Source organism: Cyprinodon variegatus, unplaced genomic scaffold (assembly GCF_000732505.1).
Source record: "Cyprinodon variegatus isolate N-32 unplaced genomic scaffold, C_variegatus-1.0 Scaffold470, whole genome shotgun sequence".
NCBI lineage: Eukaryota > Metazoa > Chordata > Actinopteri > Cyprinodontiformes > Cyprinodontidae > Cyprinodon > Cyprinodon variegatus.
Window position 1 is genome coordinate 152905 of NW_015150923.1, and position 14238 is coordinate 167142.

The 14238-nt window shown below is 36.1% G+C and overlaps 2 protein-coding genes across 2 annotated transcripts in view; one reads left to right on the top strand and one right to left on the bottom strand.

Annotated features, from left to right (window-relative positions):
* LOC107094208 (von Willebrand factor A domain-containing protein 5A-like) overlaps positions 1–10626 on the top strand; it is a 55376-nt gene extending 44750 nt beyond the window's left edge. Inside the window, exons 10-15 of the mRNA XM_015389698.1 lie at positions 3644–3676; positions 6252–6269; positions 6665–6682; positions 8228–8379; positions 8878–9001; positions 9929–10626. Coding sequence (XP_015245184.1) covers positions 3644–3676; positions 6252–6269; positions 6665–6682; positions 8228–8379; positions 8878–9001; positions 9929–10008 — 425 coding nt within the window. The 3' untranslated portion in view covers positions 10009–10626. The remainder of the gene's footprint in view (positions 1–3643; positions 3677–6251; positions 6270–6664; positions 6683–8227; positions 8380–8877; positions 9002–9928) is intronic.
* Positions 10627–10638: 12 nt separating this feature from the next.
* Positions 10639–13932, bottom strand: LOC107094209 (EH domain-containing protein 2-like). The gene is made up of 6 exons (XM_015389699.1): positions 13593–13932; positions 13303–13479; positions 13018–13115; positions 12199–12611; positions 11751–11915; positions 10639–11671 (listed from the first exon to the last, which is right to left on the bottom strand). The coding sequence occupies exons 1-6, from the start codon at positions 13811–13813 to the stop codon at positions 11108–11110; spliced, it is 1638 nt and encodes a 545-aa protein (XP_015245185.1). The 5' UTR covers positions 13814–13932; the 3' UTR covers positions 10639–11107.
* Positions 13933–14238: the final 306 nt, after the last annotated feature.

Genomic DNA, 14238 nt, shown 5'->3' on the forward strand with positions numbered 1-14238 from the left:
TGTTGCTTTATTTGGTTCTTTCCTGTACTTATGTCACACCCCAAAATTGACATACAGACCAGCCCACTGGTTCACTGGCAAAAGAACATGAATAGAGGTAGATGTAAGACACCAGTTTAGCTGTTTAGCCAACAGTTGGGTTTACTTCTACAAAAATGATAAAGCAGGCAGTTTCTCTTGAAAATGAGCCATATCCACGGGCGTAAATGCAGTGTTCCAGGCTGCACGGAAAAAGGGAAAATTTTTCATAGTCTTCCCAAGGATCCGAAGACTCGACAGGCATGGATTATTAGAAAACCCCTGCAAAGTTTGATGCTCAGGTGTTCATTTGCTCTAAACATTTTACCGAAGACATTTTTAAAAATAAGACAGCTCCAAGCAGGACTTGCTAAACTTCTTTTACTGTAACGAGGGGCTGTTCCGACCGCAAGCTGTAAGTATTATTCTGTCCCTAAGCTGTTGATAGCACTGCTAGCATATCTATAATTTTTCTACTATCTTATTTTTAATCTATTTTTGTTGTTTTGTTTAGTTGGTGTCATAATGCTAGCTCTTGGACTCTTAAGTAGGCACACGCAACGAGAGAAGCAGATTTAAACAGCTTATTTTCAGGATAATGCAAGGACAGCTGAGTATGGAAAGAACTTAGGGAGCAGGGACTGGGAGAGGCACTGGAAGGGAAAACAATTGTTTAAAGGGGATGGATGGATTATGGAAGGTTGTTTAAGGTAGTTTAAGTCAGCTTACATTGAGTAGGAGTCCATGAAGCCCGGTCTTGCTGGTTGGAAGTAGATGTTGGGGGTTGAGAGTGGAGACACTAGTCTTTCAGTTTGTTTGGAGATTAGGGTGGACAGGTTTGAGCCAGGGGTTCTGAAGGCCAAGTTGGTGAGCCTAAGGAAGGAGCAGAATGGAAGCCTTGGGAGAGGTAGATCCAATAGGAGTCTTTTCCAAAAGGGATCCACTCTACAATAACCATCTGCCGTCTGCTTGAGGGAGACTGCTCCTTCTTAAAGGCCACCACTGATTGATGTAATGGAACCCAGCTGGACTCAATTAGCCTGCCACCCTGTGAGAGAAAAAAGGGAAAATACATACAGCCACTCCACCCACCTATGGAACACTGACAGTTGAGTAATCTGCATTAAAGTTTAAATAAAGCTCTTCAAAAAATGTCCATTCCTTAACCCTTTAATTAATTACACACATTTCAGCTGATATACAGCTAATAAGATTCTTAAATGTCTAATAAAAAAAAAAATAAAAATAAAAAATAATAAGGTATGTTTTCCAGTGTATCTAATACTGGACAGTAAAATGATTTCAGTAATTTGATCTTAGTTTTTTTTTTTAATTTTTTTTTTTACCTCTTTTGTTTTTTAACTAATAAGTAAAAGGTAGGTAAAGTTCTTAAAGAAAAGAAAAAAAAAACCCACTCAAAACAACCCCGAACCCTGCATTCTTTATCATTAAATACATAGTTAATTAATTTTGAATGATGTACACATTTACTGGAAAACTTAAGGTAAGTTTTCCAGTACAGCTAATACTGGACTGTAGAATGGTTTCAGTAATTTGATCTTTGTTTTTGTTTTTTCAGCCTCTTTTCAGTTTTAGGGGTGCAGTGTTCTAATCCTTTACTAAAGCATATGTAAAGTGCTTAGAATATATATAGAGTTAAAATATCATTGCAAATTGTTAAAATCTGCAAAAATTAATATGAAATTAGAATAGATCAGAAACACAAAGGAACTTTATATATATATATATATATATACACTGAAGGCATCAAGAATGTGCGAAGCAATAATCACTGCAAAAGGTGGCTACTTTGAAGAACCTAGAATACAAGCCATATTTTCAATTGTTTCACAATGTTTTCTTTAAGTGTATAATTCCACATGTGTTAACTCATGGTTTGATGCCTTCAGTGTGAACTTTAATTATCATAGTCATGAAAATAAAGAAAACTCTTTGAATAAGAGGATGTGCCTAGCAACTGTGACAGTTGACACACAAAGCAGGAATAGAATGAATACAGAACTTTTCAAAACTGTTTCTTTATCTTTTTTATTGTAAAGTGAACAAAGAATACACTTATGAAAATACAGAGTGGAATAAAGGTGACAACCACCAGGACCATGAACAAATAAAAACAAATGAAATGATATGAACCTTAGTCAGTTAAATAACATACCTGATGTTGCTGCTATTCTTCAAATATCCATTACTGTAAAAATGTCCACAGCTGTATATCGGTTATTTTATTCTCCATGTGGACAGTTTTATTATGTTAAAACACTTTACAGTACAGAATTTTATTGTTTATCGTTTAACTCTTAACTATTATGTTATTCTTATACATTTTTCTAAGATCCATATTTGTGTGACCATTTTTTTCCCCAATAATTTTTATGCTGCTGTAAACACCAGATATAGCTGCAAAATCTCTTATATTCAACAACAAAGCAATTAAAAAGTAAAAATCATATCAGATTTATAGTCCCCTAACTGCCGATATATTAGAATCAGTCCTTAAATTACAGCCACACCCATTTACAAAGAGACAGTTAAAAATCTTTAGATAAAAAATTAAACATTACCGCCACAATTCTGACTGAATAACCTGTACAACAACTATTTTTATTAATTTCAGACAGAACTGTTCACGTACTTGTATTATATTAAACTGAACTTCCAACATTCACCACTGATTGGCGACAAGGGCCTTTTTCTTCTGATCACGGAGCAGCCGGCTTGCTTCGTCTCGCAATGAATCCTGGGATATCCAAGGATAGAGAGGATACACGGACCCATCCTTCAAATCGGTCAAAAAGAAGGACGCATTTGTAGGCCGCATAACGAGGAGTCTGGGAATCCGACCAGACCTCATGATGTAATTGGCCTTCGAATCTGACCTTCGGAGGATTCACCCATAAATTCAAACACAGCCTAAGACTAAATCTAAGACGGCTGTCAAAAACAACACTGATAGCCATTTAACCTTCTAGTGTATATTGTTAAACTCTATGATTATAAAGCAGGGGACTGGGGTTTCAATCTTGGTTGCATCAGGAAAACAACCATAGTTAAAACTTTTCAGAGTCTGTGAACAAGTCATAATCACTTGCTGTAATGACTATGGGACATTCAATTAAATAGTCAAATTTTTAAAAAGCAAACCACATTTTTATGGATAACCTGATATGAAAGTTGTTAAATGTCTAATTTCCCTGTACTTTAACAAATATTTTCCAAGGTAGCTAATGCTGGACAATATTTTTCAGTTATTTTATCTGTAATATTCTTCTGCTTTTTTTTACTCCTCTTTCTTTTTTTGTTGTTTTGTTTTATGGTTAGGTGTGCCTCTATTATGCTCAGGTAAATAAATATCTTTAGGAAAAATTTAAATATTTTATCGAATTTAATTAAATGAAAATAATAATTTTTTAAATGGTTTACACATTTTTAAATGCTATACTGACATGAAAATGTTGACATTTCTAATTTCAATTGAACTTGAGCAAGGTTTTACAGTGTAACAAATACTGGACAATTAATCAATTTCAATACTTATCTTTGTTTTTTTCTCCTTATTTCATCTAAGGTCTTTATTCTTTGTTTGTTCCTCTTTTCTTTGTTATAGCGGGGGATTTTCTTGATAAAAAACAACCATGCTGTAAGTAAATATCTTTGAAAAACTTCTTTTTTTTATTTATTTAAATTAATTAATATTAAATTTCCAAAAATAATAAACACAATTTAAATTTTCTACTAATATGAGCTTTCTGCAGGTATCAAATATTTCTAAGAAATTTTGTAGGGGAAAAGGCTTCGATCCAATCACCCTAATCTTAAGCTCCCTAGAATTTTTACCAGATTTAAAAAAGGACTGTCTTAGTTATTTCAAAACAACAATATGATGCTAATAATCGGGAAAAAATGTTGGTAAAATGTATAACTTTGAATTTATATCTGACAGGATATAGTTACATAGTTTTGTTCCTAACTACAATTATTGTGGTATTTCACTGGCTCTGGAACTGTTTTTATTCACATTCTTTTTTTTTTTTTAAACAGTTTAGGAGAAAAAATTATCTTTATCTGGCTCAGTTCAATGGATGACTATTTAAAAATTGTCTAACACATGTTTCAATGCTTTTCTAAGCATATAAAAACTCTTAAATATCATAAATATCTAATATCAATTAAATTTCTTCAGAAATGTTCTGTGTAACTAATGCTGGGATATTACAGTATAATACATCAATTATTCTATTAATTGCTTTTCCTAAAGCAAAACATAGAACCTAATTTTAAAAAAACAACAACTAGTTTTTAAAGTTTTAATTCGAACTAATTTTATGGTTTACTCTCATGGTTTTAATGCAGTGATTAAAAACAACTCAGTTGAGAGGGGTTCATTTCACAAAGCAAAACAGACTGACGCTTTTTTAGATCACACATAAATAAATAAATTAAAAAGGAATTACTCCAGGGTTAGGATTGGTATTCATTCAGTGATAACACCCTACTAATCTTACTGGCACAACCAGAATTTATTCTATGGGACTAATAACCGCTATTAACAGCGCTATAATGTGAATGATAACAAAGCAACTGCAAACAGCCACTTAGTATTTACTGTGTAATGGAAGACAGAATCGAGCTGTGCCCAGATCCTACCTGTTAGAACAATGTTTTTAGACTTCATCTTCACCTGCTGACAGGTGATTTTACTTAAATAGATATATTGTTCCACTACTATTCAGAAAATAAACTAGTCCCCCCCCCCCCAATGTTATTGATGTTAAAACAGTCTATGGCAAGTTGTTTTAATATGTATTTGTTTGTCTGAATATGTGATACCTGAAAAAAAATTGTTCCATGTAGAAATTAAGCATTTCAAACAAAATGACATTCTTTACATCTAGAATGAACATTATGGATGTCTAGAAATGAATCTCAGGTCTCCATATAATGTTAGTGGTCATTATTCTTACTATTTTGATTACGAAAAATGTATAGCATATATCATAACTACATACTTAGACAAGCCGAAAAATGTCAATATGGCCACTTAAAATGCATTAATATTTCTAGGTAGGCCTATATAAAACTTAATTTCTAGTTGTATGAATTTTTTTTTTTTTTTTTAATTCAGTTTCTGGTTTAAAATTTTAATTTAGAAAATCTGTGACTAGGTATGTGATTTTGACTATTATATTTTTATTTTTCTTATTGAGGTTGTCTAGAAATGGAAAAACAGAGAGTCGAGTGCTTTTTATAAACATAAAAAAACAGCCTGTCATAGCCCACTTTATGTAGACCTACGCATTAATCTTCTCCCACACTATTTTCTTCTCCTTTGCAGATGTATTGCTGCTTCTGTGTCCTATAATCACTATCTACTTTTTAAAATTCCTGCATTAAAATCTTTATTCCCAGTGGTAATAAATTGCCACTTTCTGTTGCACGTCATTAGGGTGACTCGTCAAATCAGTGCTCCACTGATAACGGCTTTTCATACTTGTTACGCACATGCTCAACTCCAAGTGGCACTACTCATAGTTGATTAACTCAAAGCAGCCTTTGTGATAACAAAAACTCAGTTTCCAACCATAGGCTAGATCAATTTAGAGTTGAGGGTTTAACTCTGAGTTTGTTTAAACCTGCTTTGTGAAATGGAGCCCAGGGCCTTTTAGGTGTCAGTAGGTAACTTTACATCAGAGACCACAAAATTTATATTGCATTCCTAAAAGGTTCATCTTGGACACCCTCCCATTCAAAATTTATATGGTCCCTCTTTTTCGTATTATAATAAACTAAAATATAAGTTACTATAAGTATACAAATGACACACAACTATAACTTAAAATTTCACTATATGTGACTGAACACATTCGGTAAACTCTAAAGTGCCTTGAGATGATATGTGTTGTGAATTGGTGCTATATAAATAAACTGAATTGAATTGAATTGTTAGGGGAAAGCAAATAGCAAATCAATTAATTTACAAAGGGACATATTTTTTAATGCTCAATCTAAACTAAGGAAATACTTTGTAGACCAAATACTGAGTGCAAGAGGAGCGGAAGAGGATACAAAGCACAAAGCTTCAGTTAATATGAAACAAACCACCATACATTCAGTGCTAGATGAAGACAGTAAAAGTTTCAGCCTCATATCACCCATAGAACATCTCCAGGATTAGTTTTAACTACTTCTTTGCTTTTCTTTCTCCCTTGTGACAGCTGTGCCCTCCCCACCAAGTAAGTATAAGAATTAAAAACTCTGAAAATGTCACCAAGCATAAAGAAGGGTAAGAATAGTATTTAGTCAGCCACTGATTGATCGAGTTCTACTTAGACAGATGAGAGAGGTCTGTCATGTCCATCAAAGGTACTTTATCTAGACAAAAGACCAAAAATCCAGGAAATCACATTGAATGATTTAGTTTTTTTGTTGTTGCATTGGTCACCATATACCTATACCATTGGTTACCATATACCTATTTTCCACCTGTCTGCTAGATGAAGACAGCAAAAGTTTCAGCCTGATATCAGCCAAAGAACATCTCCAGGATTAAAGGACTAACTTCTCAATGTAATGATGCCTCCATGATGGTTTTAACAACTTCTTTGCTTTTCTTTCTCCCTTGTGACAGCTGTGCCCTCCCCACCAAGTAAGTATAAGAATTAACAACTCTGAAAATGTCACCAAGCATAAAGAAGGGTAAGAATAGTATTTAGTCAGCCACTGATTGAGCGAGTTCTTCTTAGACAGATGAGAGGTCTGTCATTTCTATCAAAGGTACTTCATCTAGACAAAAGACCAAAAATCCAGGAAATCACATTGAAGGATTTTGTTTTTTTGTTGTTGCATTGGTTACCATATACCTATTTTCCGCCTTAATGTATGAATTCTTGTAGAAAAAAAAATAGAACTACACCCAATGATAGTTTACAGCAATTGATTCCTTTTCCTTGATTCTAAGTCCAATCAGTTTTTTCCATAAAATAGTACAGACAAAACTGTTCTTAAAACAGTTTAAAGAGAATACCGAACATTTAATTTGTGTTATTTTCTCTAACATAAATGTGATGACCACAGAAATTTAAGTTGCCTGTTTGAAAGTTTACTATTTTTTTTTTATTGTGGGAAAAAAATATTAGTTTCCAAATATAACTGCCTTGGACAAGCAGGCAGTCAGTGGAAAATATTGCCTAGTGAGTGCAGATTGATATCTATTAAACAAACTAAATTGTCCAGCATGAGGAGTAGACAATAAACGAATCAAAATAATAAGGATGTAAATCAGATCCATTAAACCATTTTGATGCTGTTGGAGAGTTTAATTTAATTCAATTTCATTAGCGTCAGACACATTACTTTATCAATGTCTGAATTTTGCAGGGCTTATATTTTCCATCGACAACAAGTTGCTCATGTGTTCTTGTTTGTTTTGTTGCTAGAATCTGCCGATCACAGCTTTGCACTTAGCAACTAGATCAACCACTAAGATTGGAGTGTCTGTCAAGTATTCACTCACAGTTTCTCTATCAAATATCTGAGTCACTCTTAAGCTAAAACTCCTAAGCACCTGATCACCTTGTAAAAAACTACTGCACATCATATTATCTGAACGATCCTTACATTAAGCGCATATACATATTAGTGCCAGGTCTTGATAGGGCAATAGAACAATGACTTGTTTCCTGCCATTTCATGTCAGACTAATACCCTAATACTGAATATATTGTTAAGTGATGCGGCTACTAAAATATAACTAATCTACTACAGAAACTTTACCTTGGATGAGTTTTCTAACAGTGGGCCAGATGCCTCAGTATTAGAATTAACAACCGAGCAACATCCAGGCATTCTAGCTACCAATTCAGCCTTTAATCACCAAATTAAGCTGGTCGTAATTTTTTGTAATGAATGTTGCTTATATTTAAAATGTGTTTTTTAGGGAAACACACTTTAACCACAATGTTTATTAACCTGAATATTTTCTTTCTTATCTGTGCAGTCAGTTCATCCAGATTACCATCCTGCCTTTAAATATTATTTCTGTCAGATTGTCCTGCCTGCCCCTGCCTAGTTGGTTTAGTTTTCATGAAACTCTTATAGATTATTCCATATCCATTTATAGATGCAAAAAGATTTACTTGTTACGTAGACCTTGACAGAGGTTCCTTAGTAATTTTCACTCAAATGTTCAAAGGGACAGACATTCAGCCCCCGCGGCCTGGTAAAAACCTTCTGCTGCAGCTGGTTTCCCTACAGAAGGCATCCGGCTTCTGGGAGCTTGATGCAGATCTGTACGCTGTGCTTGGAAAGACCAAAAAGGAGGTGAAGAAGTCAAAGCCAAAATCGGTAGGTTACTCTCAATATAAGGAACAATAAATTGTACATAATAATTTTCCCCACAGTAAAACATTTAAGAGTCAAAATAAAGAGTTTGCATGCAAGAAATGAAAATTCATAGTTTAGAGGACAGGGGTTTGGGTCAATCTCCAGTTGTGTTGGGAAGAGGCAGGTAAACCCTGGTCACCACTCCCTCCAACCAATTATTGGAACTTTAAAATCTTCACATGTTGGAGGAAATTAAAATTTGGATCCAGGACCCTGTTGCTATAAGAAGGCAAGCTAACCACACTGTTTCTGTATTAAGTTTGGGATTAGAATAAATATGTAGTAAATCATAGAAACATTTGTCTGTGGGTGGTCTTTGGGTCTGTGGGTAAATCATAAATTTCCACTAAACAGCACATATTAAGTTAAATAGCCCAATATGGTTTCTCACTGAAGAAAGCAACATAATGACATCTTTCATTTTCATTATCCTGTTTTGACCGTCCGTGTGTAAATTAGGTCAACAATGAGGTGTGGGCCTCCATTCTGGCTCTGATATGGCTTCATGGGTTCAAGATGGATGCCAAAGAGGAGTGGGAGCTTCTCACAATGAAGACTGCTTCATGGATCAAGGCTCAGAAGGGTAAAACAGATAATCTGCAAGAAACTTGTGTTTTTTAATGCTGTGTTTAAGAAAATACTGTGTGGGAAGAAATGTATCAAGTCAGCCACTAATCGTGCAAGTTCTCCGACGTAGGATGAGAGAGGACTGCAATTTTTAATTTAGATACACTTCAATTGTGGGGAGACTAAAATGTAATAAAACATTTAGCTTTTTTAAGAAGCTCTTCCACTCATTACCTATTGGTATCATAGATGTCATTGGTACCTGTTATCTGTATAAAAGACACCTGTCCACAGCTTTAAGCAGTTACACTCCAAACTCAACCATGGCAAAGATCAAAGAGTTGTCAACGGACACTAGGAAGAGTGCTATAGACCTGCATCTGCATTGAGGAAAGAATGTGGATATTTGTAACATGACAATGATCCAAAACTCATTGCACGGGCAATATAAGACAAGCCCCATAAAAAGCATTTCAACTTTTGTAGGTTTTCCAATCTTCAGACCTCAACAGCATAAACTTGTAGAGGGAGTTTAAATCTATTTCTCCCAGTAACAATCCCGAAACATCAATGCTCTAGAGTAGAGCTGCAAGGATGAAATGGCAAAAATATCTGTTCTGAAGACTTGCAGGAAATCTTTGACTTTTGTCGTAGCCAATAATGGTTGTGCTACCAACTTTTGTTATGGACCAAGTGCTTGTTTTCCACCATAATTTACAAAGCAATTTTTTTTAAATCCTATAATTTGATTTCCTGTATTTTTATTTTGCATTCTGTCTCTCACAGTTGTAGTGTACCTATGATTATAAGTACAGACCTCTCTTATCTTCTAAGTCAGAGAACTTGCTCAATCAGTGACTGTTTAAACACGTTTTTTGCCTCACAGTAAGTTACAGTGTGTTGCTATGTGACAATAAGGTCAGTAATTAGATTTTTTTTTCAGCTCCACGTGTATCAGAGTGTGTTGAAGCCGGAAATACATTGTTGGGTTGCAACGTAAAGAAAGAAGTCCTTGGGTTCTAAGGTTTTCCAAGGATCAATGAAAAGAGGCCATGGACATGGAGCTAAGCATAAGACATTTGAAATGCTAAAAACTTTTCATCCATTATACAAAGGTGCACCACCAAATGTATGTGAACTGATTATTTGATACAAGCATACAACGTCTTTTAACATCTGATTAATTTTCATTGCTCATAAAATACCTTTGAATGATTTTTTTCTAATCTTCAATGTATATTTTTTTCATTCCATTTCTTTCACATTTTCTCCCCGCCACAGTCTTTAATGAGTTGACTGAAGATAATTTTAAGCCTAAATCTGTTAGGGTACACATCGTTTTGGCTTTAATTGATACTAACCTTCTTTTGTGAATATTCCGTGTTTATTTTTTAATCATTCTCTTAAAGCATGTTAAAGCAATATCTGACTTCCATTTGATAATTTTCACACATTTTTATTTATCATTTCTTTTATAAGATTCAGGTTGTTTATGTTGTGTTTTTCTTTCCATGAAAAAACTGTACCATCGATTTTGTCCACATATGTATTACTGAAAAGCAAATAATGCAATAATATAATATACATAATAATACAATAAAAATGTGCACATAATACAATTAAAGAGGTATGCAATAAAAAAATGTAGGTCTGAGAAACTGTGATGTAAAATGAAGTAAATTTTGTTGTCATCCATCAATGTACAAAGGTCTTTCAATCATAGATTGTCCAAGGGGTTATTGTGGAAGGCAGACTGTAGACAAAAGTGCAAATGCCACAACAACGGAGCCTGCCATAAACTTATGGAGACTGCCTCTGCTCTCCAGGACTATATGGTCATTTCTGCCATATAGTTTGGTGAAAAGCTGAAGGATTAAGACTGTAATACATCTATGGAATATTGTTGCACTTGACATAATGACAATATAAATGTTATTCATCATTTGGTTAGAAATATCAAGCAGTGTTATGTAATCGTGATAGAAGAGAACAATAATTAAAATATATAACATTGTGCAAAAGACTGTAAGGCCCCTGAAGAATTGTGATCAGGTTTGTTCACAACAGGTTTTAGGCATTTGAAGTTTCGTTATTCTTCTATCATTGTTCTTTAATGTGAAGATTACATCGTTGTGTCGCTTGATGTACTGAGCCTTTTAGAGGGTGGCACCAGGTGTGAAGGAAGCTCTCTGGGCAGCCAGTGTCCTTCCAGCTTTCCCTCAATGAGATGGACTGCTAAGGCAAATTCCTCATTGTCCAGCATGCCATCCCTGTCAACGTCAGACAGCCTCCAGATGTGAGCAAGCACAGAATTTGGCAAATGTGTGCTTGTCATCCACTCTTTGACCTTGGTGCCACTGAGTTTACCATGGTGTGGACTTAGGTTATAGAAGATCTCATCGTATTTTGGCTTGTATTTCTCCACAATCCATTCATCAGAATCTGCTTCGCTGATCTCATCCTCTTTGATTATTTCCTTGAATGGATCTCCCTTGAACTGGTCCCGCCGGAACGTACCCATGAATTCGCCATCCAACACGGCAGGCAGTGATTTCTTTTTCTGCTCCTGCTGCTGCAGTAAAGGAACCAGACCAGCTATATCGCTGGTTAGCAGTTTGTCCAAGGAGCTCATATGACTTGGCTTCAAGGTCTTGAACTTTGAGAAATCTTGACCCAGAAGTTTTTCCTGCAAATGGATGCAAACTTGTGAGACTCATAGAAGGTATTAAGGTGGATAAATAACATAAAAGACTTAATTTTTGAACCTGCATCTTGGTGCAATCAGGGAAGTCACCAGCTGGGACTCGATGCTGTTGTTGGATCTTGTTGAAAATAACAGGAAGCTCATAGATCAGGCTGTGCTTCTTGCTTTCTTTGCAAAAGATTGTTGGCATCTCTTTCTTCAAGTAGCCGATAATGTGTGCATGAGCCTGAAAAGAGAGCAAATGAAACATATAATTGTCTTCAGAAGTTTACATACTATGTTATTACATTAGATTTTTCACTGAATTATCAACAACGCTTTTTAGGCATAGATTCAAATCTTATTTGATGTTTGTTAAAGACAAAACCTTTCTAATCCAACAGAGTAACAGTTTGACATACAGGGACAATTATATACATTCACCCCCTTTCTAAATGTAAGCATGACTGCACGCAAATGTGAAATCACTTGAAATAATTAAATCATAATGTGAATGAAAGGGTATTTACCCGAACTAAGCGTGCTCTCTTCACCAGGTCATTTAGTTTTCGCACTGCAGCGTTGCGTGGCAGGTTCCTTATATCAGTCAGCAGATCCTCCTCCTCCAGCTCTATTAGCTCGTAGTGGTCGCACCTCAGCCTTGGCTCTGACCAGAAGGATCCAATATAAACCCGTAGAATTTCAGGGGTTCTGAACACTTTCCCCAGCGACCACATGAGGGCACCATACACTCTCATAAGTTGCTGAGAGTCCACCCTGTCAGCTTTGTTTAGAACCACTCGCAGCTTGTCCTCATAGCCATACAGAGCCCCAAAGGCCCTGGTGAGCTCATCTGAGAACTCCAGTTTATGTGAATCGAACAGCAGGATGATCCGATCCACACGCTCTGCAAACCAGCGAAGTACTGCTTGGAAGTCATAGCCTTAGGATAAAGAACAAAAACAGACGGTTTTCATCACTGTATAAAATGGGGAAAGCCTTCCAGCCAAAAAGGCATAGAGAAACGTGCAACACGTCCCAGTGGTCCTCACAGGCTTCTAGCCATTACTGTTACACCCACAGACAAATGTTTCTATAAAACAAAGTAACTGCTGCTCAGTTAGTCCATGCTTGTCTGCTCACAGCTCATGCTTACGTCTTTCAGTTGCTCTGTCTGACATCAACTTAGTGAATTATGATGGACTGATCATTCCTACTTTATTGCCTTTTCTATGACCGCACTCCTAAAGCATTTTAAGTTGCATTGGGGTCCACTCTCAGCAGTGTGCAAGAAAATATCTGGAAGCATATGGATTTGATCAAGCGACCCTAAAGATAATCTGTCTCACCTCGGCTAAGTTTACGTTTGGCAGCAGTTAATATGCCGGGTGTGTCAATTATGCTGATACTCTCAAGGACTGGATTTGGCATCTGGACACACTGAAATCTGCAAAGGAAAAAAAAGGTAGATTTTAGTATCATATTAGATCTCAGTTCATCAGTTTCGATAAAATTACCTTTGCTCTTAGTGTGTATGTGACAAATGAAAATTTGCAATATATTTGAATATTCAAATGTTCTAGAATGAACATTTTTCTCTCTATGGCCTTGCCTTCCTCCTGTGTTTCCGTTACCTGTTCAGGAAAGTATTCCCAAATGGGTCGAGGTTGCGAAAGGGTTTCTTTGGATCCACAGTGATAGCGTTCCCAGGGATGACTCGTTCTTCCTCTCCATACATGAGTGCAGTGAAGCAGTCAGTGGTAGGCTCTGGCCCAACTCTGCTGCCAGGGAAATCTTCCTCTAGTAGATACCTGAGGATTCAGCAGACATAACCTGCTACCAACATCTGGATTGGATCAAACTGCCTCGGCTTAGACAGTGCACATAAGTTTTGCTTTATTCCACCTCTAGTTTTGAGGCTTACCTGATGAAAGTAGTCTTTCCTGTTGAGTACTGACCCATCACGAGCACCATTGGCTTGCTGTCAAAGTCTGCATCCTCATAGCTTGGGGAGTGAAAGTGATGAAAAGAGTAATGCTTCTCGATCGACAGCAGCCTCTTGTTATAAAGATTTTTCAGCTCCTCTGTCACCACGTTGACGTTTCCCACTGTTTTTGGGTTGCTCCAAAACCTCCGGATAGACATGTTGCAGAAGTTTTTCTGATCTCTTGTTGAGATGGAAGTTGCTTGAGTTTAAAGTACAAACTGGAAAACTGTCTGCTCCATCCTGAACGTTGAGAGGGTGGAGAGGGTGTAACCAGAGCCTGCAGCTGCACCTAACAGGAAGCCAGCAGAGGAGAGGGACTGGGTGTAGTGCAGCTCAGTATTTGTTGTTAAGTATGGACTATCTTGGCAGGATAAAGCTAAAGTGATTAGTGGTGTGGTAGTTCATCCGTATTCACAGTCACACACTTAATAGCTGTTTCCTTATGAGTGACTAAAGCTGAATATAAGAAATTAACATGTTAAGAATTTTTTCATAATCTTTGAGTTTATGTGATCTCTGTAGGTATAATGCAGTAAACACTAACACTAATGTTGTCCTAGACTTTGTGGGAAGTTCAATAAAT